At 40.9% G+C, this 24271-nt stretch overlaps 1 protein-coding gene across 1 annotated transcript; it reads left to right on the top strand.

Annotated features, from left to right (window-relative positions):
• The first annotated feature begins 4207 nt into the window (after positions 1–4207).
• On the top strand, positions 4208–21375 carry LOC113604699 (beta-defensin 109-like). The gene is given in 2 exon segments (XM_053216142.1): positions 4208–4298; positions 21170–21375. Coding segments are annotated over 2 exon segments (297 nt in total).
• The last annotated feature ends 2896 nt before the right edge of the window (positions 21376–24271 follow it).

The raw sequence follows: 24271 nt of genomic DNA on the forward strand, positions 1-24271 counted from the left end.
GCCTACCAAATTCCTGGCCCAACCGGAATCAGGTCTGATTGTCCAAACAAATCTGATTAATTCACTCCCCGTTCCATGCTTAATCTTTTGCATGATGCCGGGGAACTCTGTTTCCCTAGATGACTTAAAAAGCCATCCAAGCAATTATAAATGAGCGTACAACATAATCACTTAAAACATCTGCACGTCAGAGGAAATTATCCCTATTCAAAATGTGGAATGCTGTCTCTGCGGTGGCACCACTGTGTCCCAGAGTGCTCCGGTGACGCTGGGACAGCGGCTGGCAAACTACGCCTCCCAGACTCCTTTGCTGACCTGCTTCCAGTTGAGTCACAACAAACATCAGGCCCTGGGGAGGGGGAGGGGGCTGGAGCCTGGAGAAGAGGGGAAGAGCTTCCTTAACCAATCAGCTGCAGTGTCCCCCTTGTTAGGGCACGGCCAGAGCCAACCTCGTCGTGCCCACACAGAGACACCAGCAACAGCTAGTTCCTGTCCCCTTTCCATAGGAAGAGAAGTCTCTTCTCAGAGCTCCAAGGATGCCCACGACATCTGGGCGGCATGTCCGTCCTCAGGAGCTGGAGAGCTGGGAGACCCCTCTGCAGGCTCTTGGTTGCTTCCATTTTGGTGTCCCCCTGTGGGGTAGCACCTGCTGCCTGCCATCATCTCTGGGTAACCTCAGCCCTCCCTTGAGCCCTTCTTTACCTGTGCAACCAACCTGGTTTTAAATTTGTTCAAAATACTGGTACATTCCAGTCACCTGAATCTCGGCTCCTATAAGTCCTGCTGTCACGGCTACTACTTGTGCCCTTCTGTTGCTGCTGCTACGTACTCGTCATCCACTAAATCTGTCAGACAGGTCTAGGTGCCTAACGGATAAAGAGACAAAGCGTAATGAAGGCTGTATTTCATCATGGACAATTGATAGATCAAGTAGGTGAAAAATACATTAAGACCATAGAGGATCTAAAACAACAGTTTGTAAAGTAAAATCTAGAAAACATATGTTCAACTCTAAGCGTCATCAATGTGAGATATAATTTAATTTCTCTTTTCTTTTTTAAAGTTTATTTACGTTGAGAGAGAGAGAGAGAAAGAGAGAGAGAGAGAGAGAGGGAGACAGCAAGCTGGGGAGGTGCAGCAGAGAGAGGCAGAGAGAGAGAGAATCCCATGCAGGCCCCACGCTGTCAGCGCAGAGCCCGATGTGGGGCTGGAACTCACAAACTGAGATCACGACCCGAACTGAAATCAAGAGTGGTACACTCAACTGACTGAGCCAACGGGGCGCCCCTCAATTTCTCTTTCTACAGAACATAAAGAAGAACTGACCCAAGATCCCCAATCATTCTAAGTGAAAATAGCACGGACAAGTACATTTGATCATCATGCAGTGTAACTGGAATTTAATAACAAAATGAACACTAAGGTAAGAAAGCATAAAATAATTTAAAAACCTTCTTAATAACCAGAAAGGAAATGATAATGAAAATCTTCCTTATACTGATTTACCTAGAAGAGAAGCCAACATTTCTACATACTATACCGGATTATGATGTAAAATAATGTAAAGTGTAAAATGTTATTCAACTGAATGTGATAACAATTCTGATGGTGACTGTGCTCTGCAGTGTATCCAATGAAACATAATTTTCGTGTTTCTTGCTTCTCCACTAGCAGAAGAGCATCACTAAAATCCTCTTCGATATCTACTTGAACATCCGCCAAGGGTTTTTGTACAATTTCAAGCACTCAAAACGTCAATTTCCTCATTATTTAACATATGACACACTGGTAGGTCCATATATGTAACAGAACACAACAAAATCTTACAGGAATTGTGTTTCCTTCTACACCACAATCAATATGTGCTGGGGTGTAAATGAAGAATAAAACAGTGCAGTAAAGGTACAGAACGAATGAAAATAATATTTAGCAAGATAAAAAATAAACAAGACAAAATTTTTAAATAGTCAGTGGCTCAGTGAGGTTTGGTGGTGGGAGAAGGGGGGTGAGACAGTAGTCATGGTTGGATTAAGGGAGGGGGAGTCGAGCAAAAGTGAAATGGCCACACTGGGAGGGAATCAGAAAATGTGTGAGATTCGCCAGGTTCAAATCCAAAAATGTGGTGGATTTGGCACTCACAGCTCTTGCTGGCTCAGAAATCAGTTGGCCATAAGCGCTGATCTGTCTGAATCTCTGAATGAAGCAAAGAGAAGAAACAAAGAAGCAAAAGCTGTAAATGGGTATTTGTGTGCTTTCTTTCCCTGTGATTATAGAGCTCCTGGTGACATGAAATGGACTTTGTAACTGACCACTGTCATTGTCTCTGCTCACCTCCTCATTATGGTTATTACCAATAGCAATGATTTTTTTTCAGCAGGATCTAAAATGTCTCTTACAGTTTTATCATAGAGTATTCACTGCTCTTCCTTCTTTCAACAACGAACATAAAGTTGAAAAAGAAACAGCAATGCTTGTTTATCACAGGGAATACTCCTGAACCAGTCATTTTTTCCTCATGGTATTTCTTTATTCTCTCTCTCTCCCATCCCATCGCTCTCTCTCTCGCTCGCTCTCTCTCTCTCTCACACACACACACACTCAGATGCCTAATTGTACACAAGGTTGATAGGGTCATTTGCGTGGCGATTTTACATATTTTTATACGTCCCCCTCTTTAACGTGTGGCTGGAAAAGACCTAAAACACAACTGTGACACGTATGGCATCCTCACACCTGAACTCATGCCCTATGAAAGCATTTTTGCCAGAGGACAGACGCACTGCTGTATTACTAGCTATCGATTGTCGCACAACATATTACCCCAAACTTAGAAGCCTGAAAAAACAAGAATTTACTATGTAAACAATTTATGTGGTGAGGCTCAGGTGAGTGCCTCTGGCTCAAGGGCTCTGATGAGGCCCCCATGCACCCACAGTCCAGCTTTTGGCCCGGATTGGGGGTTCACCCGGAGGATGGACTGTGAGTGCATGGGAGGAATCTGCATCCAAGCTCACCTGTGTCACTGTTGACAGGGCCCAGGTCTTCATTAGCTAATCGCTAGCGTCATCAGTCCCTTGCCACAAGGGTCTTTTCATAAGGCAGCTCAGAATATGGCAGCCGCTTTACTCAGAGCAACTGAATAAGCCAGAATAAGGGTTAGAGAGGGTAACCAAGATGGAAAAAATGTCACCCAATCCAGAAAGTTATATCCCATCCATTCTGCGGTACCCTATTCCCATGTCCAGCCTCCTCTGAGGAAAGGAGATTGCACAAAGGCATGAAGAAAAGGAGGCAGGGGTCACTGGGCACCATCAGAGGAGCTGAAAATCATAGTATCCAACAGAGTAGATTTTTATCTACAGAGTGCAATGTAGTTTAAAATGAAGTACAATTATCATAGTGATTATTCTGCCAAGATAGCAAAGGATACCTATACTGGGAGAAATTTCCTACAATCTTAAGCTATGATTGAATTTCAGTAGTGGAATTCCAAGCAGTTTAATGTTTTTATGCTTTTCCGTGTTTTCTAGATTCAATTCCAGGTTTTAATTAGAATACAAATACTTAAATACATACTAAAAATCAAGTTAAAAGGATATAACATATAAAAAGAGTTTGGATTATGCTTTCAACATTAACAGTGTTGCTGTAAAGATGAAACACGGAACTCTTTTGAAGCATGCTCCGTATCACCTTTGTTACGAAGCCTTTCCTGACATTCTCGTTACCCCTCCCCTCTCCTACCCTTTGGTAGAAACTAATACTATTGATTTATATAAAATAACCACCGTCTCTTCTGGGTTGTGTCCTTTACCTAGACTACTGCCCACACTCACTTAACTTTCCATCTCCCATTATCTGATTGTGATGGATTTGGTGTAGCCCTGGGTTTTGCTGTACGGCCTGATGCATCACAGATACATAAGGCATGATCGATGATTGTACATGCATGCATGCATGGAGCCTACTGGAGAACAGAGCTGACAATGAGGATGTCCTCAGTGTGTGGGAAATGGACAGTATGACCTTCTGCTTTCTCGTCCATGAGTTATCACCACCTTTGGGTAATTTGGCCCTGGAGATTTCCTGTGGGAGCCTGACTTATTCCCTTTTTGTTAGGCTCTACTAACCAAGAACAAACCACAGGCCCAGGAAGCATCATAAATAGCCAAGGATCTGCCCAGCTCAGCAACCCCAGGCTCTAAGCATGTCGATGCCTCTTTTCTCCACTGGTCGTTCAGCCATGAGACTCCATGTGTTTCTCTTCACACTCCTCTTTTTGACACTCTTATCCCCAGGTAAGGCGGTGGCTAATTGCTCAGCTCTGCTATCTAGAAAGCTATCTGGCAGGTCAGACAAGATTCATAAACCTGATATCAACAGCTTCGTTAGTATGATTATAATGCGGTGAAATAGGAAAGAGACAATTCCTTTGCCTGATGCAGTCACATTCTGTTTATCCTTACTCTGTACTTAGGACGCCCTGGTGAGGCATGACAATTGATTCATAGACAGGCAGATCTAAAAGGACTGGATTTCAGAGGCATCTACCATTAGATCTACTCACGAGGTCAGAGGAAGAGAAGGATGGAATCCCATCAATGAGATCTAGTGCTAAGGGTGTTTCTTGGGGGAATCTGTCATGTTAAGTATTTGGCTCCCAAAAGAATTCAGAGTCAAAATGAAGTAATGATACACAGTTCTCATTATGGGAGAGGTATGTTCATAGTTGTAAAAGTAGGGTTAGGTTGATCTTATGTCTTTTTTTTTTTTTTCTCATCCAAAACAGAAACTTTTGGAAAATAAAGTAAATGGAGCACTGTTATAACTGTATCACAAGAGCAGAAAGAAATTAGAACTATCCCAGCCAAACTGGCCACAGGGTCATTCTGAATAAATGGCATAGACCCAGAATAGGGTTTTAGAAAGAGGATTACAGTCCCCAGGGAAGGGTTACTGAGAAGACCGAATACTGGTCTGCCAAAGCATATATCTGCCAAAGTATATAGGTGCCAAAGCATATATCTGGTCCCCAAAATGAAGCAAGTAGGAGGAGCATATCCTTTGGAGTGCTCATCCACAAGCTGTGTGGAAGAAATGGTTGAGCTGGGAAATGGAGACAGTAACACCAAAGGAGATGCTCTGCTATCATAAATCCTTAATGCTAAGATGGAAATTAAAAGTTATCAGGTTCAGGGGTGGCTGGGTGGCTCTGTCGGTTAAGGATCCAGCTTCGGCTCAGGTCATGATCTTGTGGTTCATGGGTTCGAGCCCTGTGTCAGTCTCTGTGCTGACAGCTCAGAGCTTGGAGCCTGCTTCAGATTCTGTGTCTCCCTCCTCTCTGCCCCTCTGTCACTCGTGCTTGCTCTCTCTGTCTCTCTGTCTCTCTCTCAAAAATAAAACATTAAAAAAATTTTTTTTAGGTTATCAGGTTCAAACTCATCATTTTCAGATGAGATGACTGAGGTCCATAGAAATACTTCACAATTCTATAATTTAAGTATTCATACATGCATCTGAAAAGAATATGTCAGAGTTGCAGAGGCTGATAATCAACTATGTGGAAAGAGTTTAAATAATTTGTATGTCATACAAGATGAGCTGCTATCAATTGGACCAAGCATGTTAAGAAAACACATATCAGGGGCACCTGGGTGGCTCAGTCGGTTAAGCGGACGACTTCAGCTCAGGTCATGATCTCACGGTCTGTGAGTTCGAGCCCCGTGTCAGGCTCTGTGCTGACAGCTCAGAGCCTGGAGCCTGTTTCAGATTCTGTGTCTCCCTCTCTCTCTGACCCTCCCCCCTTCATGCTCTGTCTCTCTCTGTCTCAAAAATAAATAAATAAATGTTTAAAAAAAAAACACATATCAGACAAAATAATCAGTATGTTTGCACTTGGAAATACTTTCTTCTGACATTAAAGGAGGATTTGTTTAGGATATACTAACTGCCAGGCACTGTTCTAAATTTCATTTTAGGTAGTAATATATCAAGTGGACTATTGTGTCCACTGAGGAACTATACTGTGACAAAAATAGGGACATATTTCCTGCTTTGATGGAGTTTCCAATGTTAATCTCCCATGTTGTCCACACGCTGCTCTTTTTATCCTTTGCTAAATTTGTTGACAACTCTAAGGATAGGCTGAATCAAGAAGAGTGCATCCATGGGGCGCCTGGGTGGCTCAGTCGGTTAAGCGCCCGACTTCGGCTCAGGTCATGATCTCACAGTTTGTGAGTTTGAGCTCTGCATTGGGGTCTGTGCTTACAGCTCAGAGCCTGGAACCTGCTTCTGATTCTGTGTCTCATTCTCCCTCTGCTCCTCCCCCACTTGTGCTCTGTCTCTCAAAAATAAATAAAAATGTAAAAAAAATTATTACAAAATAAGTGAAAAGTTAAAGCATAGATGTTTCGGAACATGAGGTTAGACAGTAAGTGAATGAATTATTTTTGTGAGATTAGTCAAAGTACAAAAAAAGCCCACATTGATTTAACAAGAAATCACGATTGTATATGCTTGCAAATGAAAGATGATTTGCAAAGTGAATTTGAGGACTGCAGGGGGTTTCAGACACATGAATGGATATGAGTAAAGACACCAAGATGTGATGGTCACAGTGTATTACAGGTTCAGCACGCAGGGATGTTGAGGCAAAATGACTGTGCCTGAAGGCTGGCAAAGAGAATCAGAGGCAGCCTACAGAGCGCCACGTGCTGGGGCAGGAGGGGCTTGCCATGTACTGTGTGGCTCTGATAATGGAATGGACAGACTCATTTACCCTTAGAAACATCTCTTTAAGAAATGAAGAAGATGAACAGGAAGGGGCAGCCTAAAAGGGAATGATCATGGGACTTTACCTGTAAGAGAATACAAATGAGCAATAACTCTGGATGAAGAGACGGGACACGTGAAGGGAACGTGAAAAAGCTATCATTAATTATAGTTAATGAATAAATGAATGCTCTGGAATGATAATTCTTGGGTTCCTGGATAAAGTCAAAGGGTGTTAATCCAGAAAGAAAATACAGTGAGGAGGATGTTTTCATGTGTCTTCATTTTTGAGGCTCAGACAAGGACAGAATGAGGACCAGATTCAACATCTTGAGTTTTAGGAGCCTAGGCATCTTCCAGGTAGAAGCATATAACCTTGAAGACATGGGCCTGATATTCAGATGTGAAATCCCTGCATGAGTCATGTCACTGTTCTGTAATATGTGTCTAAATCTTCAGAAGTATGTGGTAATGCTTAGGGGAAGCCAGTAGCATGAGAGAGAAGACAAAATAGAGAAGATAAGAAAATGGAAGTAAGGACATGAGAGAATAAGACAGAATCGGAGAAGAGAAAGGAAGAGAATACCATTGAAACAACCAGAAAAAACACCACACACACTGAGCAAATGGAGAAAAGTTGCTAGGAGCCTGTCAGTGAATTTAAAATATTGAGCTGGTGAACATCAAAGCATGTCAACTAACAGCAACAAGACTTTCAAGAAATCACATGCCACCCGAAGATTTGGTAAAGCTGGAACTAAAATAAGGTCATCAAGGCTATTTTTACAAGTTTTTCCCAGCTTTCTTGAGGTATGATTGACAAGTGTAGATTTATATATTTAAGGTGTACAGCATGAAGATTTATCCATACATTTTCAATACCATGGAGGAACCTGAGGACGTGATGCCAAATGACAGAAGTGAGACACAGAAAGACAAATGCTGCCCGATCTCACTTATATGTGGAATCTAAAAAGTTAAACTCATGGAAGCACTGAGTAGACTGGTGGTTCCCAAGAGCTGGGGGTGAAGGAAATGGGGAGGTCGTAAGTTTTCATGGAAATATACATATGTGGAAGCTGGGATGCTTTCACCATTTTCGTTGCCCACAAACATCAGTCCCCTATTTGTGACACTGTGCCAGTCTCTTTCTTCCCTTTGCCTACAGCTCTGGAGTCCTTCAGAGTAACCCAAAAACTAGTATTTTGAGTGTCAAATTGATTGGTAAGAAAATGAACTCTTATCTAGAAGAAAATGTGGTTCATGCTAGCAGTTCAATCAGGAATGAACTATATAGTGTCTGGTCAAATGTACATGCTCAATAAATAATAATAAGTAAATACTGAATAAGCAAGAAAAAGAGTGTGGATAGTTTTTTTTTTTCTTATTTCACATAAAGCTAACAAGAGTTGTGATCCATCTTGTCACTTTCCAGTCCTTTAAAGAGAAGTATCTATAAAACTAATGAAGAAATTGAAGATAACCTGGAAACTGAGGATAGCTTATTCTTCTAAGAATAAATATAAGACCTTCTGGAGGTTCCTGAGAGAGTGTAAGACAAACATTCTAATAAATGGAGCCTATAAAAGGACTTTCAGCATTCCCACCATTTTTGTTTAGAAATCACCAAAAAACAACATGAGTGAGAAAAAGAATTGAAAACAGCATCTTCAAGTAAACTAGGATATAGATGGAATGTGAGAAAAAGAGGCATATGTCTCCATTTCTTATGAGGTTCCAGCAAAGAACACTTCTAGAAGGTAAGGGCACACCCTAAGAACAAACTCAAAAACATTCCTTAGCAAAACAAAAACAGAATTCACGGGCTATTAGTGGGAGCATCCCAGGGGCCAATAGTGGACTTGACAAACAGATAATTCAGATTAAACCAAGAATGGTGTAAAAAAGCTATATATATGCAATACATAATCTATAGGTGAATCTGGAAGGGTAAGAGAGACACTGTATTGTGGATAACGTTATACTTGCTTATCTCTATTGGTCTGAATAAAAGTAAGAGTTAACACCAATTAATTCCTGGCACATAATGCCACACAAAGCTTTAGGTCTGGGAAAAACTCATCTCATTCAAAAACAGAAGTAATGAAAAGTGAACAGTACTGGAATCTAAACATTTTTTTACATGATGAAAGATGAACAGGCAACAAAATTTTTAAATGCTTTAGACCCAGCAATCCATTCCCATGGGAATATATCCTATATATATATATATATATATATATATATATATATATATATATATATGTATATATATATACACACACACATATATATGTATATACATATACATAGGTATATACATATGTATATATGTATATACATATGTATATATATGTATATATGTATATACATATGTATATATATGTATATATATATATATATGTATCATCTATATGAAAGCAGCATGTGTATAATGTTAATCATCACAACTTTATCTATAAAAACAAAAGATTGGAGATCCCATACCTGATTTCCATCAATCAAAACACAGCTAAATAGGTAATGGCCTGTCTATATACAGATGCTCATAATTATTATAAAGTACAATGACAAATCAATAAGACAAGAAAATGAATGAAGTAGAAGAACTAGAAATGAAAAACACTTGACTATTCTTATTTGCAGTTGACACAACAGTAATGACACACTTAACTATTTCAACCTTGATGGAAATTTCTTCTTTTTTTTTTCTAGTTGCTGGCTATTATAAATAATCTTACTATTAAAATTCTCTCACATATGTCTTGGTTCCCTGGGGCACCATCTTAGGGATAGAATGGAATCTTATAATATGAATCCTCAGCTTTACTAGGTGAAAATATACTCTTCTCAAACTGGGGTGAACAAATTTAGAAACCCATTAAGTGTTTGAAAGTGGTAGGAATTAAAAACAGTGGTAGAATTGAAATAGTTGACAACAAAAGTAAATAATTGGGAGGAGTTCAATGATGATGACAAAGCTGTAAAGTCATTGTATTGTTTAAGGTTAAATATTTTGATTAAATTTAGACTTTGCTATATTAAGACCATATATATATATATATATATATATATATATATTTTTTTTTTTTTTTTTTTTTTTTAATTATTGAGAGGGACAGAGTGAGCAAGCAGGGGAGAGGGGCAGAGAGAGAGACAATCTTAAGCAGGCTCCATGCCCAGGCTCCATGCTCACCTCACAAACGATGAGATCATGACCTGAGATGAAATGATGAGTCAGTTGCTTAACTAACTGAGCCACCCAGGCACTCCAAGAATATAAGTTTTAATTCTATGAGAACTACTTTAAGAATGGGGACAAAGGTTTAATTTCCAAACTAATAAAAAAATGTGATGCTTAAAAACAATCCAGTAGAAAAGAGAAATTGAGTGAGAGAAAAGGAACAGAGACTAGGCAAACAGAAAAGATGGTAGAAATAAACTCAAATATATCAGTGATGACACTAAAATGCAAACAGGTTACTTTTCTATTTCAAATCGAAGATGGTCAGTGCTTATTTTAAAAATAAACTCAACTACATGGTACTAAACTAAGACAAAAAACAAACAAAAACACCTACAATGTAAGCATTCATAAAGGTTAGAAAGAAAAGGAGAGTGTTATGAGCTGAACTGCGTCCCTCCAAAAATGCATCTTTTAAGGTTTTTTTTAATGTTTATTTATGAGAGAGAGCATGCACACGCAACCAAGAGGGGGAGGGGCAGACAGAGGGAGACACAGAACTGGAAGCAGATTCCAGCCTCCACAGACTGTCTGCACAGAGCCCCAGATGAGGCTTGAACTCACAAACTGTGAGATCATGTCCTGAGCCAAAGTTGAATGCTTAACTGATTGAGCCACCCAGGAGCCCCTGGTGTTTGTTTGTTTCTTTGTTTGTTTGTTTGTTTTGAGAGAGAGAAAGAGAGAGAGAGAACATGTGAGTGGGGAAGGGGCAGAGAGAGAGGGAGACAGAGAATCCTAAGCAGGCTCCACGCTGTCAGTGCAGCGCCCGACGCAGGGAATGATCCCATGAACCATGAGATCATGACCTGAGCCAAAAGCAAGAGTTGGACACTTAACCAACTGAGCCACCCAGGCACCCCTAAAAATGCGTATGTTAAATCCTAAGTCTTGGTACCTCAGAATGTGAGCATATTTGGAGACTGGGGTTTTACAGTAGTGATTAAGTTAAAATGAAGTCATTAGGGTGGGACCTAAGCCAATATGACCGGCGTCCTTAAAAGAGGAGGAAGTTTGGACACAGGCACATACAGAAGGAACACAGTGTGAAGACATAATGAGAAGATGGCCATCTACAAACCAATGAGATGGAACCGATCCTTCCCTCGGGTTTCTCAGAAAGAATCTGAAAGCACTACATCCGACTACAGAATACACATTTTTTAGTTCAGCCAAAGAATTTATAAAAATGACTATACACTCAAACATAAAGCAAGCATCAAAATTTTTAAAAATCTAAATTATTAGCATATTAAATCACCATTATACATTTCTAACTTACACGATGTTATATGTCAGTTCTATCTCAGGAAAGCTGGAAAAAAATAAAATAGTAAAATTTTGCAAAATTGGGGAACAACTTCTTTGAACCTAATTTGTTTAAGCCAGAAATCATTAACAAAAATTAAATATTTGGAAATGCAGAAATATACTTTTACAAAAAGCACGCATCAAAGGAAACATCAATATGAAAATTAGCAAGTAAATTACACTGAAATAAGCTACATGAAGGTAAGTTAGAATTTAGAGAAACACATGAAAGAGACACAAATAGGTAAAAGAATCACCAAAACAAAAAGTTGGTGTTTTAAAGGCTAATAATCTGGGGACACTGATCAAGAAAAAATGAGACATACTTAAAATAACCACCTCAGGATTGAACAGGCTGAAATCACAGCAGATGCCCCAGACAGCCAGAGAAAAGGAAAGGGTAGGATGAATTTGCACACTGGGTCCCATTCCCTCCTGTGCATTTAGAAACCAGTCCCTAGTGGCCATTCTTCCCTCATGTTCATATCATCAATTTTATTTCTGCTGGATTGTTACCGTTAGCATACAAGCATGCTGTTCTTTCTCCTATTAAAAAAAAAAAAACAACAAACTTTTTTTTCCTCTTCTTCCAATGCCAGCTAGCACCCTCTTTCTTTGCTCCATTTGGTAGTAAAGCACCTCAAGATAGTCATCCACATTTTCCACCTCCAGTCCTTCTTCTCGAATCCCTAAGTATATTCTGAGCAGACATTCTCCCGACCCTCTCCCTGCTACTTGAGCTGGGCTTGCTGGTCACCAAGGGTCCCCACATTGCTGGATCTAACGGTCACCAACTATTGTGACCTTACTTGGCCAATCATCAGCATTTAAAACAGATGGTCGCTCACTCCTTCATCATATACTTTCTTCAGTTGGCTTCCGGGGTAGTGCATTCACCTGATTCACAGCCTGCCTTCCTGGACCTGCCTCCTCCATTTCCTTACCTACCTCTTGTCCCAGTGTTCGCCATATTGGGGAGACCCAGCTCTCAGTTCCTGGGCCTCTTCTCTTCCCTCTCCCCATCTACTCCTTGGGGCTAGTCCCATCCTTTTAAATTCTCCTCTTGGACTTCTCTTCTCAACTCCAGACTTGTAACAAATATCCAATGGCATAATTTCTATCTCTGGTTTAATTTCAAAGGTAACATACCCAAATCTGAATTCCTGATTTCCCTCCATACAGTTTTCCCCCATTACAGGGTGCCGTAGCTGGCACTCCATGGACTTACTCTTAGCTCTGATGCATCCCCTCCACCCTCAGTAGGCCTCCACATGGGCAACTTAGGAGGTCCCCCTCAGGGCTCCTGTCTATGTCCAGCCTTGGACAGAAGCTGCTCCATACTCAGTGAAAGGTCAGAGTGTCTCCAGAATCTCCCTTGGCATCCCTGCCCTGCCATGCATCAGATTGCATTAGACTCTCTACTTGTGTACCTGTGAGGGAATTCTCTTACCTTCTCCACATCCTCTACAGTTTCACACAGCTGCTGCCTCGTACGAGGCAGGCCAAGACTTTGCCTCAGGGACAAAGTCTCTGCCTTAGGGTGAGACTTCACAATTCTGCTCAGGTTCAAATTTCAGTAGCCCCTATGTGCCTGTCCCTCCAACAGGTCACAGACCTGTTGCTCTCCACCCAATTTTCTAAAAAACACTCAATGGAAGGGCATGACAAAAGAGTGAGTCTGATATATCTGGGACCCAGTGATACTATAATGCTACAAAAGCCCACACTCAGACCTTAAACATTTGTTTGAAGTTCAGCTGTTTCCTTTTTATCTCCTGAAGGGGCTGATTCCTCTTTCCGTGCATCCACACATAAAAACACATGTGGGCCCCCTCCCTTTTACTTCTTTTAATTTTTAATTTTTCCAGATTTACCGAGATGTCAATGACATATAACATTGTGTGAGTTTAAGATGAACAATGTGATGATTTGATACACGTTAATATTGTGAAACGTTTACCACACACAGTAGGGTAATGTCCTTTACCTCACATAACTACCATTTTGTTGTTGTTCCCATGAGAACATTAAATCTCTACTCTCCTAACAACTTTCAAGTATACAATATAGAATTGTTAACTATAGTCACCATGCTGTATATTACATCCCCAGAACTTAATTCATCTTATAATTTAGAGTTTGTACACTTTGACCAAGATCTTCCCGTTTCTCCACCTCTCAGCCACAATTCCACAGTCTGTTTCTATGAGATTGACATTAGATTTCATATATAAGTTAGATCATACAGTATTTGTCCTTCTCTAATTTTACACAGCATAATGCCATCAAGGTCCATCCATGTTGTCATGAATGGCAGGATTTCTTTTTTGTCTGGCTGAATCATATTCCATATTTATATACACAACAGATTTCTCATCCATCATCCATCATCCATTGATGGGCTCTTAGATTGTTTCCATGTCTTGGCTATTGTGAATTGAATAATGCTTTGATCCACATAAGAATGCAGATATCTCTTCAAGACAGTAATTTCATCTCCTTCACTCAAAAGTGAGACTGCTGGATCGTATGGTAGTTCTCTTTTTAATTGTTTGAAGAGTGGTTACACCAATTTACATTCCCACCAACATGTACCAGTGTGCCATGTCTTCTCCACTTCCTCACCAGTGCTTACTATCTCTTGTCTTTTTGATGATAGCTATTCTAACAGGTATGAGGTGACATCTCATTGTGGTTTTGATTGGCATATCTCTGATGATGAGTGATGTTGAGCACATTTTCATGTACTTGCTGGCTATTTGGTAGTCTACTCTGGGAAGATGTCTATTCAGGTCCTCTGCCATATTTTAATTGGATTACTTGAGGGGTTTTTTTTTTTTTTGCTTTTGAGTTGTTATGTGCCTTCCTTATATATTTTGGATATTAATCCCTTATGAAATACATGATTCACAAAAATTTTCTCACATTCTGTAGTCTGTCTTTTCATTTTGTTGAATATTTCTTTAGCAGTGCAGGAACTTTTCTGTTTGCTAATGTCCCACTTGTTTATGTTTGCTTTTGTGGCTTGTGCTTTTGGTGTCATCCAAATAACCACTGCCACGACCAAAGTCAAGGCAAATTTTTTCCTGTTTTCTTCTAGGACTTTTACAACTTTGGGTCTTACACTGAAGTCTTTAATCCATTTTGAGTTAATTATATAGATCATATATATATCATGTCACCTGCAAACAGAGGCAATTTTACTTCTTCATTTCCAATTTGGACCCATTTTTTTTCTTTTTCTTGCCTGATTGCTCTAGCAAGGATTTCCAGTACTTATGTTGAATAGGAGTATTGACAGTGGAAACCCTTGCTTGTTTTCTGATCTAGAGGGAAAGACTTCAGACTTCTACCACTGAGTATGATGTTAGCTGTGGGTTTGTCATATTTGACCTTTATTATGTTTAGGTATGTTACTTTTACACCCAATTTATTGAGTGTTTTTACATGAAAAGATATTGAATTTTGTCAAATGCTTTTTCTTCACTTATTGAAATAATCAGATGATTTTTACCTTTCATTCTATTAATGGGGAATAGCACATTGATTGAGTTGCATCAATTAAGCCATCCTTGCATCCCAAGGAAAAGTCATTCTTGATCATGGTATATGATCCTATTAATGTGCTGTTAAATTCAGTGTGTCTGTATTTTGTTAAGAATGTTTGTATCTATCTTCATCCAGAATATTGGTCTGCAGTTGTTTTTTTTTTTTAATTTTTAATGTTTATTTATTTTTGAGAGAGAAACAGAGACAGAGAGACAGAGCATGAGCAGGGAAGGGGCAGAGAGAAAGGGAGACACAGAATCTGAAGTAGGCTCCAGGCTCTGAGCTGTCAGCACAGAGCCCGATGCAGGGCTTGAACACACAAACTGTCAGATCATGACCTGAGCCAAAGTCGGACACCCAACCGACTGAGCCACCCAGGCGCCCTTGGTCTATGGTTTTCTTAAAGTGTCCTTATCTGGCTTTGTTGTCAGAATAATGCTGGCCTTGTCAATTGAGTTTGGGAGTGTCCCCTCCTCTTCAATTTTTCAAATCCAGGTCCGTAAGCTGCTGTGGGGCCCTTGGCTGTTGGCGTGCATTTTCATGACTGCAGGATCTCACCATCAGCGGACACAGCAACAGAGGCCAAAAACAGGCATCGGACCAGAGGTGTGCAAGTGCACAGCCTCAAAGTGCACACGTGGCATGGGGGTCAGTTGTGGGGGTCTACGCTAATGTCTTGCACTAGAGAAGCCACAGAGGCCTAGGCTGGATGCTGGTGCAGGTTCCCAGCTCTGGAGAGGGCAGGGCAGGGCAGGGCAGGGGAAGGAGTAGGAAGGGACTTAGTGGCTGGCATCAGTGACCAAGGACCTCTGTGGGGTGAAAACCCGGTGAAACCTTCAGGGCTCTGTTTCTTCTGGCCACTGGTTTCTTCTACAGCAAAAGTTGCTGGGATCCTGGAAGAGCAAGTCACTGGGGACAGTAGTCACCAGCTGCATGTGGTGGTTATGGTAGCCCCTGCTTTTTTCCTCTGTTCCTAGCCACCTCCACACATCACGGCTTTACCAGGCTGGGTGGGGTAAAACTGAAACAGCTCCTTCAGGAGGCCCCCCAAAGGCTAGGGAAGTTGTGGCTCACCTGCCTCTTCCCTTCCCTGATAGGGGGGCTCTTTCTAGATGGGGACATCCCCCTTGGGGCTGAGCATGCTGACCTTGGGGATGGGATGGCACAGGTAATCTGATGCCATTCTTTCCCTTCGCGTATGTTATTCTCAGGGTTTTGTTTCGCTGTCTTGCTCTGTGGCTTCTTGAGTGCACAGCAGAGCTCTTCCAGGGTGGTTTTTGCTCACAGATAGCTAACTGTTCATCTTCATGGGGGCACGGAGGCTGGGCTCTCCCACACCCCCACCGTGGTGATGTCACTCCCTCCCCTTTCAGTAGGGCCTTATCACTTTGGATTTTAGTTAATTAGCTTTCTCTGAGCACTCAGCTCCGGGCTGAGCTTTTAACAAACTATGATCTATGAATTATCCAGCTCGCTCTCGTTTTCAGGAAAAGAGCAATTCTTTTTGTAACGTTTTACATCCTAAACAGAAGTAGAAGTTCACTCCTGTCCTTTTTCAAACCTCATATGTTGGAGAGTATTATTATTACTGTCATCAATTTCATGGTATTTACTAGAATTCTACCTTGGCTCTGAGGCCACCTTCTGTCTGTGTTAAACTCTTTCTTCATAGTGCATGTCCTCTAGAACTTCCTTAGAGGTAGATATATTGGTGGTGAGTCATTTCAGTCTTTATGTGTGAATCTGTAAATGTTATCCTTATTCTGGAAAGAAAGCATGTCTGAGAACACAATTCCATCCCAGCAGGTATTTTCTCACAGTCCATCTTCTTTGACTTTCACTCTACTGCCATAGCTTATCATTTATTTTTTTTTATTTTAATTTTTAATTTAAGTTTTTATTTATTTACTTTGAAAGAAACAGAGTGAGCGTGAGCCTGGGAAGAGCAGAGAGAGAAAGAATCCCAAGCAGGCTCAGCCGAGTCAGTACAGAGCCTGATGTGGGATTCGAACCACAAACCGTGAGATCATGACCTGTGCCAAAATTAAGAGTCAGAGGCTTAATTTCATTTTAAGTGTTTTGTCCTTTTTTTCCCAACGTTTTTATGATCTACCATTTGTTTTGTTTTATAACTTAATGTGAATCTCTTTTATATTAATCAGTTAGGAGTGCTTTTTTATCTTGAATCTGTGGATTTGTATTTTTTCCATCATTTCCAGAGAATCTCTTTAAGACTTCCTCCTCTTATTCCTCTCTTGTCTCGGCTTTTAATTTAATAAATGTGAGACCTTGTGTATCAGTACTAAGTTCTGGGTAAAAAAATTGGATGTATCTATTCATTCATTAATTCTCTTGTCACTTGTGTCTAATAATTGGTCATTAATACCTTCATTTATTTTTTCAAAAAAGTTTTTTTTCACTTCTAGAAGTTTCTATTTTTCAAAACTGCCCACTTATTCTATCATCTATATTACCTCCTTGTTGCTCGTACAGCTTTGCGATAGTAGGTTTTATTTCTTTAAACAATGTGATACATAGATGTTTAATTATTTGTCACATTGGTCATGCCAATACTTTTAGTCCTTGAGGGCCCAAATATGTTGTTTATTTCATTCACTTTTGCTCATGGTGCCTTACCTTGCTGATCATGTCATGGTGAAGTCATTGGTTGTCCTTAGTCCACCAGTATCCTATGGATCTAAGTTGAGATGTGTCTCTGTTACCATCCAGAGCTACCACCACGAAACCTCCTCCATGATCTTCTCAGTGCAGGAGCTGCAGGCTTAACAAACTGCCACTGCTGCTATTCCAGGAGTGAGGACCACCGTCAGCACTGCTGATAGTAGTACCGACCTTCCAGAAACCCCACCCCAGCCAGCCGACCAGTGCAGAGCCCCACTGCTCAAGCTTCAGTTCGAAGACTTGTTTTTCCTGAAGGAGCGAGTAGTCTAGGACACTGGCCTACCACTTTCAAGAATAGTGGTGTTTCAGAGATACTACGATCCATTTGTTTCATGACGGCAGTCACTTGAGAGTGTCTAATTTGCAACTGTGGCCAAAAGCCTAAATCATTCTTTCAATCTCATCATATTTGTTCTGCATCTTCCAGGAACTTCTGTTTCTGATGTACTGATGGTACTCTGTGCCTTGGGGCACTCCTACAGATTCTTTCAAAATGCAACCCACATAATTCCAATAGCATCTGGGGAGGAATAGAAGGAGAGCAAAACCAGTATGCTCAAGTCACCACTGACCTCTTATCCCTGATGGTGTTGTCCACAAATTTCAGAACTCTATTTGTAGCAGGATTCTCATGAGACACCAAGGCCTTTCCTTCCAGGAAGCAGCTTTATTCGTGCTAGCACAGGCTCAGTGGGCTAAGAATCAAAAGGCTGAGCCCTGAATGCAGCGGGGTGTAGCCTTTTATACAATTTCTACTTCTTTGTCTCCCGCACATGGTAACATACAGACACGCTATCTGATTGGGCGGTCTACGTCACAGGGTCGTGAGGAATGTCACATACACACATACAGTCTGGATGGACACAGGCAAAGTTACTGAGTTGTGTCAGAGCTATGGATACGTGTATAAGAGTTGATTGGGCTACGTTGCCTTCCTTTGTTTTGAGAAGGCCTCCACCACATTCCTGAGGAAGGGGCTGTTCCCCTACCACATATCAATACACTATCAACAGTGGACATTCTTCTTTCCCTCCTGATTTTCATGGGACTAAGGCTAGTATTTTACTATGAAGTGCTATATGGATATTTTTTATGTTCAGATGAATTGAAATTTGGTTAAGGTAATATTCTTCTCTTCCTATTTTTAAAATAATGTTTATCAGAAAGCAATGTTGATTTTCTTTTCAATTCTCTCCTCCCAAACACATATTTAAATTACTCGATCCACTGGGTATATTGTATATGTCATTCTGCTACAGTAAACAGGTACATTATCACCAAATTTTAATCTAAAAATACTGTCTTACCATTCTTAGCTAGGAATGGCCTCAATAGGCAAATATAAATAAAAGTAATGTGACAACTGAAAAATTGTTATTTGATGGGATCTATTCATTATTGAGTGGACCTTCAGTTACATCATGGGTGGGAAATCCTTGACACTATGCAAATTCTCAATACAGAGGTGAAACCAATTGGAGCTATTAACTGTCTTCTCTTACCTCTTCCTTAGGTGGCTTTTCTACTGGACAGTGATTTTGAGGGTTGTACTGCCAGGTCATCAGCTCTACCATTAGAGAGTTTCCTATTAAATTAACTTGGCTCTAATGTGAGTCATCTGGAGAAAAGAATGGCCTGGACATGATGACAAATTTTCAGCTTTTTAGAGTCAACTGGTGTGTGTAGAATAGACGAGTACCACCACAGATCCACACGATCTGTTTTCCTGAAATTTCACCTTACCCCCGAGCTAAACAGATAGGAGAAAGAAGGAGATGGGAACGGTAAAAAAACAACATTTGACATTCTTTTTAATGTTTATTTATTTTTGAGAGAGACAGGGACAGAGTGTTAGTGGGGGAGGAGCAGAGACAAAGGGAGACAGAATCCAGAGCAGGCTCCAGGCTTTGAGCTATCAGCACAGAGCCCGACGAGGGGCTTGAACTCACACACTGTGAGATCATAATCTGAGCTGAAGTTGGACACTTAACCAACTGAGCCACCCAGGTGCCCCAAGTAAAAAACAACATTTTAAAAGGAGAATGCGCATACAGATTCTTAAGGCAGCTGTTGCATCCAGGTCCAGGAACCTGCAAGCTTACTCTGGCCTGTGAACCACACATGATCTTCAGTCTGTCTTATCTAATCTCATTTCTTACCAAACCTTTTTTTTTTTTTTTCCATAGTGCTCCACCTACACAGGTCTTTCTGTTTTTCCAATACACTAAGGAAGGGACCTAGCTATTATATATGCTTAACATGCCCTCACACGAATACGTGCTTGGCTTCTTCACACCCATCATTCAGACCTCAGTTCAAATGCAACATCCTCAGAAAGCCTCTCTCTGTCCGTTCCATTAACTGCATCCTCCAGACGATATCTGGTCAGTTACTGTATTATTTTGTTCTAAACACCGCTTTCCTAAATTAGCTTAGCAACCTAATTTTGCATGGTCAGATTTTATTCACTGAAGTTAAGTCCTATAAGAATAAGAAACATTTCTTCCATTATCACTGTTCTGTTGCTAGTGCAAAGAAAAATATCTGGTGACCGGAAGATGCTCAGCAAATATTTGTCGAAGATCCATATAAAGAAGCAACAACGAAGGAATCGGTGTGTTTAGAACACATATGTGAAAGGGAAATGAAATGGGGTCACTTATGTTAAGGGGTTTTAAAATGGAGCCGGGAGGCCCTTTAGGAGGTGGGCTGTATGCACGCCCTCACCTGCGGAGCCATAAACTTTTGATCTGGGCCAATCGCAAATATTCCACGGACTCAGCCCGAACACCTGGCTACAGAATGAGATTTTGCTTAGTGATGGCCTTAGCAACCAACCATATTCAGTCAAGATCAGCTTTGCTGCCGCCAACACCAATCAAAAATTCTTCGTGAACGACGTATATAATGCATTCCCTTTTTGCTTTGAGAACCTTTTTGCTCTAGGCGCACCTGGGTGGCTCAGTCAGTGGGGCGTCTGACTCTTGATTTTGGCTCAGGTCATGATCTCACAGTGTGTGGGTTTGAGCCCCACATCGAACTCTGTGCTGACAGTGCAGAGCCTGCTTCAGATTCTCTGTCTCCCTTTCTCTCTGCCTCTACCCCACTTGTGCACTCTCTTATGCTCTCTCTCTCTCAAAATAAATAAACATTAAAAAAATTAAAACAAAAAAGAACCTTTTTGCTTTAAGAACTTTTGCTTCCTAGTAGGACACTCTCTGAGTTGCCACTCAAATCTGTGTACCCCAAACTGCAATTCTCTGATCCCATATAAACTCTCTTGCTTAATTTTTGCCTCCTCACAATTTTATGTTGACATGTATTTTTGTCCACCCCCTTGTTCCAGTTTGACATTTACCAAAGTTCTTACTGAAGCAAATATTAGCAATGCCAGGAATTTATGAGAGAAGGAGGGAGGGGGTTGTTAACATTTGGGCTGTTGGGTAGAAAAGGACAGTGAAGGTGATGGGACAATTGAATAGGTCCTCTGTCCAGCTTCTTTTCTGCACACAGAACTGGTCCCGCCAGAATACGTCCACCCTCACACGTGACAGGGCTCAGGGTCTTACGTTCCACTCGTGAAGTAATTATTGCACTGCCTCTCTTCTTCTGCAGTAAGAAGTGGTATGGCTTCTGCTGAAAACCATTGTCTAAATCTGTCTGGCATTTGCAGAAGAGACATCTGCAAAATCACAGAGGATCAGACTGGAGCCTGTAAAGGAAGATAGAAGTGCTGTAGGTCTTGGTGGATTCTGGTTCCGATTCCAACCCCACTTATCTATTCAGATTATCAAGCACCCCTCAAGCATAAGTTGAAATGAAACTAGGGAAAGCATCAGAAGGAAAGTTTCTGCATCTAAAACACGGGAATATACATAAACGCTTCCAGCTTTATTACCAATTCCTATTATCCCTTGTCAATAAAAACAAATAAATATGGGTTTCAAATCTCCAGATACTACTTCTTTGTGACTCATCTTCAGATTCACACAATCTCTTTAAAAGTGAGAAAGCCAGGGTGCCTGGGTGGCTCAGTTGGTTGAACGCCCAACTTTTGCTCAGGTCATGATCTCATGGTTCGTGGGTTCAAGCCCCACATCGGGCTCTGTGCTGACAGCTCAGAACCTGGAGCCTGCTTCAGATTCTCTGTCTCTCTCTCTCTCTGCCCCTCCCCTGCTCATGCTCTCTCTCTCTCTCAAAAATAAACATAAATTTTTTTTTAAGATTTTAAGTGAGAAAGCCCATTTATGTAACAAAAATGTTTTTTGAATTTGTCACAAAAGACCAAAAGGTTAACAAAACCTGAAGATACAGTTATACAAAATGTAATTAGACACACAGAGACTACAAAGAAAATGCACAGGCAAAATACAGAGGAAATACAGCAAATAACAGGGGTGGGAAGAGCTGTGGCTTGGGCAAAGGTGGAAAATTGGAATGGGGCAGGAGAAAATCATTTTGGGATAATACACAAAGATTTTCACTATATGGCAGATAATTGGAAGGATATGAAAACAAGAAAGGAGAGAGAATGAGAGCTTGAAGATCAACAAAAATGTGTATTATGCACACTAAAAGGTAAAACCTCAACCAACAAAGAGACATTTATGCTTCCCTCCTGTCAAGAACCATCATGATCATTTAGAGTCTCCAGCTATTACTCCTTAAGATAAATAACTCCTTTTCATAGGACCTAAACATTTTATTGTAAAAATATAGTGACCTCTTTTGAGAGTGTGCTGTCAGTATCCCTTTCTAAATAGACATTCTAATACTGCATAACTTTAAAAAAAATTTTTTTTAAATGTTTATTTTTTGAGAGAAAGACAGGGCATGAGTGGGGGAGGAGCAGAGAGAGAGGGAGACACAGAATCTGAAGCAGACTCCAGGCTCTGAGCTGTCAGCACACAGCCCGATGAGGGACTTGAACTCAAGAGCTGTGAGAGCATCACCTGAGCTGAAGTCGGACGCTGAACTGACTGAGCCACCCAGGCAGCCCCTGATGCTGCATACCTTCTGACTATAAATTCGTCTTCATCTCGGGTGTCATGAGTTCTCACCTTCCTGTCCCTAGTGTCGGAAGACGTCAACCCAATTACATAACTCAAAGCAGATTCTCAGGAGGAGTTTTCCTTTTCACTCATGTAGAAAATTTTGATAACTAAATAGATATGGTTTGGTAGTAGGACCCCCCTTCTTTCTTCTTTAATGCAGTATTTATGAAGTCTTCTTTGGTTTTGTTTTTTCATTGGTGGAGTGTGGACGTTTTCCACAATCATTTGGTATAGTCTTGACTCACGTTATGGCCAACTTGACCTTAAAACATTGGAGACATAACACAGGTTGTCTGTTCACTGTGTAAACAGGGACAGACCCTGATTCTCTTTCTCTCTTCCTCCTTCCCTCCTCTCCACCATTCAGGGATGAACTGGATAAGCACCATACCTGAGTTGCATTTATTTTACAAAGACTAGGCCTTTTGGGGGGGTGATATGATAAACAGCCTCTCAGCCAAGTCAATATAATCCTATGTTACTTATCCATACCTAGACTCCACAAAATAGGGTGCACAATATTTGTTCCTCAACTAGACTAATTTCCTGTGAGTGTTCCACAGCCTAAGAGATTAGAAGACACCCTTAATCTGACTTAATTCACTTAAAACAGTATGGCACCCATTATTTACACTCTAGTGGCATTCTAGAGACAACCCAAACTACCTGTTATCCTGATTTATCCTAGAACCATTACATCTCATATAACTAAGGAAAAAACCCGAGAGACTTAATGAGATGGAATCATAGTTTTGGGGGGAGGAGGATTACAAGAGAAAGATAAAACCCTTACAGATACACGGGAAAGAGTTCACAACCTTGTAAGAACAATAGGCTTTGGCCGCATCACAACTGCCATCAATGCGAGATGATCAGACTCTGTAGTCCTGAGGAAAGGAACCTGGAGGCCGGTTCCAGAAAGCTGCTGGACAGACTGATATATTCGGCCCACCTTTCACCTAGTTCTCTCTTGCTGATGAAAGAATAATCTCCTAAGTCATGAGTATCTCCCGATAAGTATCTTTTAATTAGTCATGTACAGTAATAACATCTTCTGTCTCTTGGTATGTTTTAAATCATTTTAATCGAAACATTCTTCTGATATTAAACTTACACCAGGCCTCCACATCCTGTCTAAACCTTTCTGATTGTTGAACATGCCCCACCTGGCTTAGCAAGTCAATATGTTGACTAACTTCCATGAGACAGAGGGTGTGTGTATGTTGCATGTTTCCAACTACATTCAGGCTCTAAATACTGGACTAGGAATATTGAACTATAAGGGATCATTATTAATAGTTCAGGAAGTATGACAGCAGAGCAAGAGGTCCCAGATCTTGTCTTTCGACAGAAACACTGATTGAAACATCAGCCATGGATGAAAATACCTTTCTGAGAGCTCTGGAGCCCCAATGAGACATTGTAGCGTGCCACTGTTGTACAAAATGTGACAACAGCCATATGGAAAAAGGGTAAGGAGAGTTCTGCTTTACCTGTCACCTGTCACCCCTGCTCCAAGGTGGCAGAGCTCAGCATGGAGAGAGATGCCCTCAGCCTCTGATTTCTCTCATAGGGGAGGTAGTTCAGTGAGCAACAGCTTCCCAGTGCTTTGGGGCACTGCCTGACAGGTCCGTTTATGTCTCGACCCACCCAGCATGCTGAG

The sequence above is a fragment of the Acinonyx jubatus genome, chromosome B1, assembly GCF_027475565.1.
Source record: "Acinonyx jubatus isolate Ajub_Pintada_27869175 chromosome B1, VMU_Ajub_asm_v1.0, whole genome shotgun sequence".
NCBI classification, from domain to species: Eukaryota; Metazoa; Chordata; class Mammalia; order Carnivora; family Felidae; genus Acinonyx; species Acinonyx jubatus.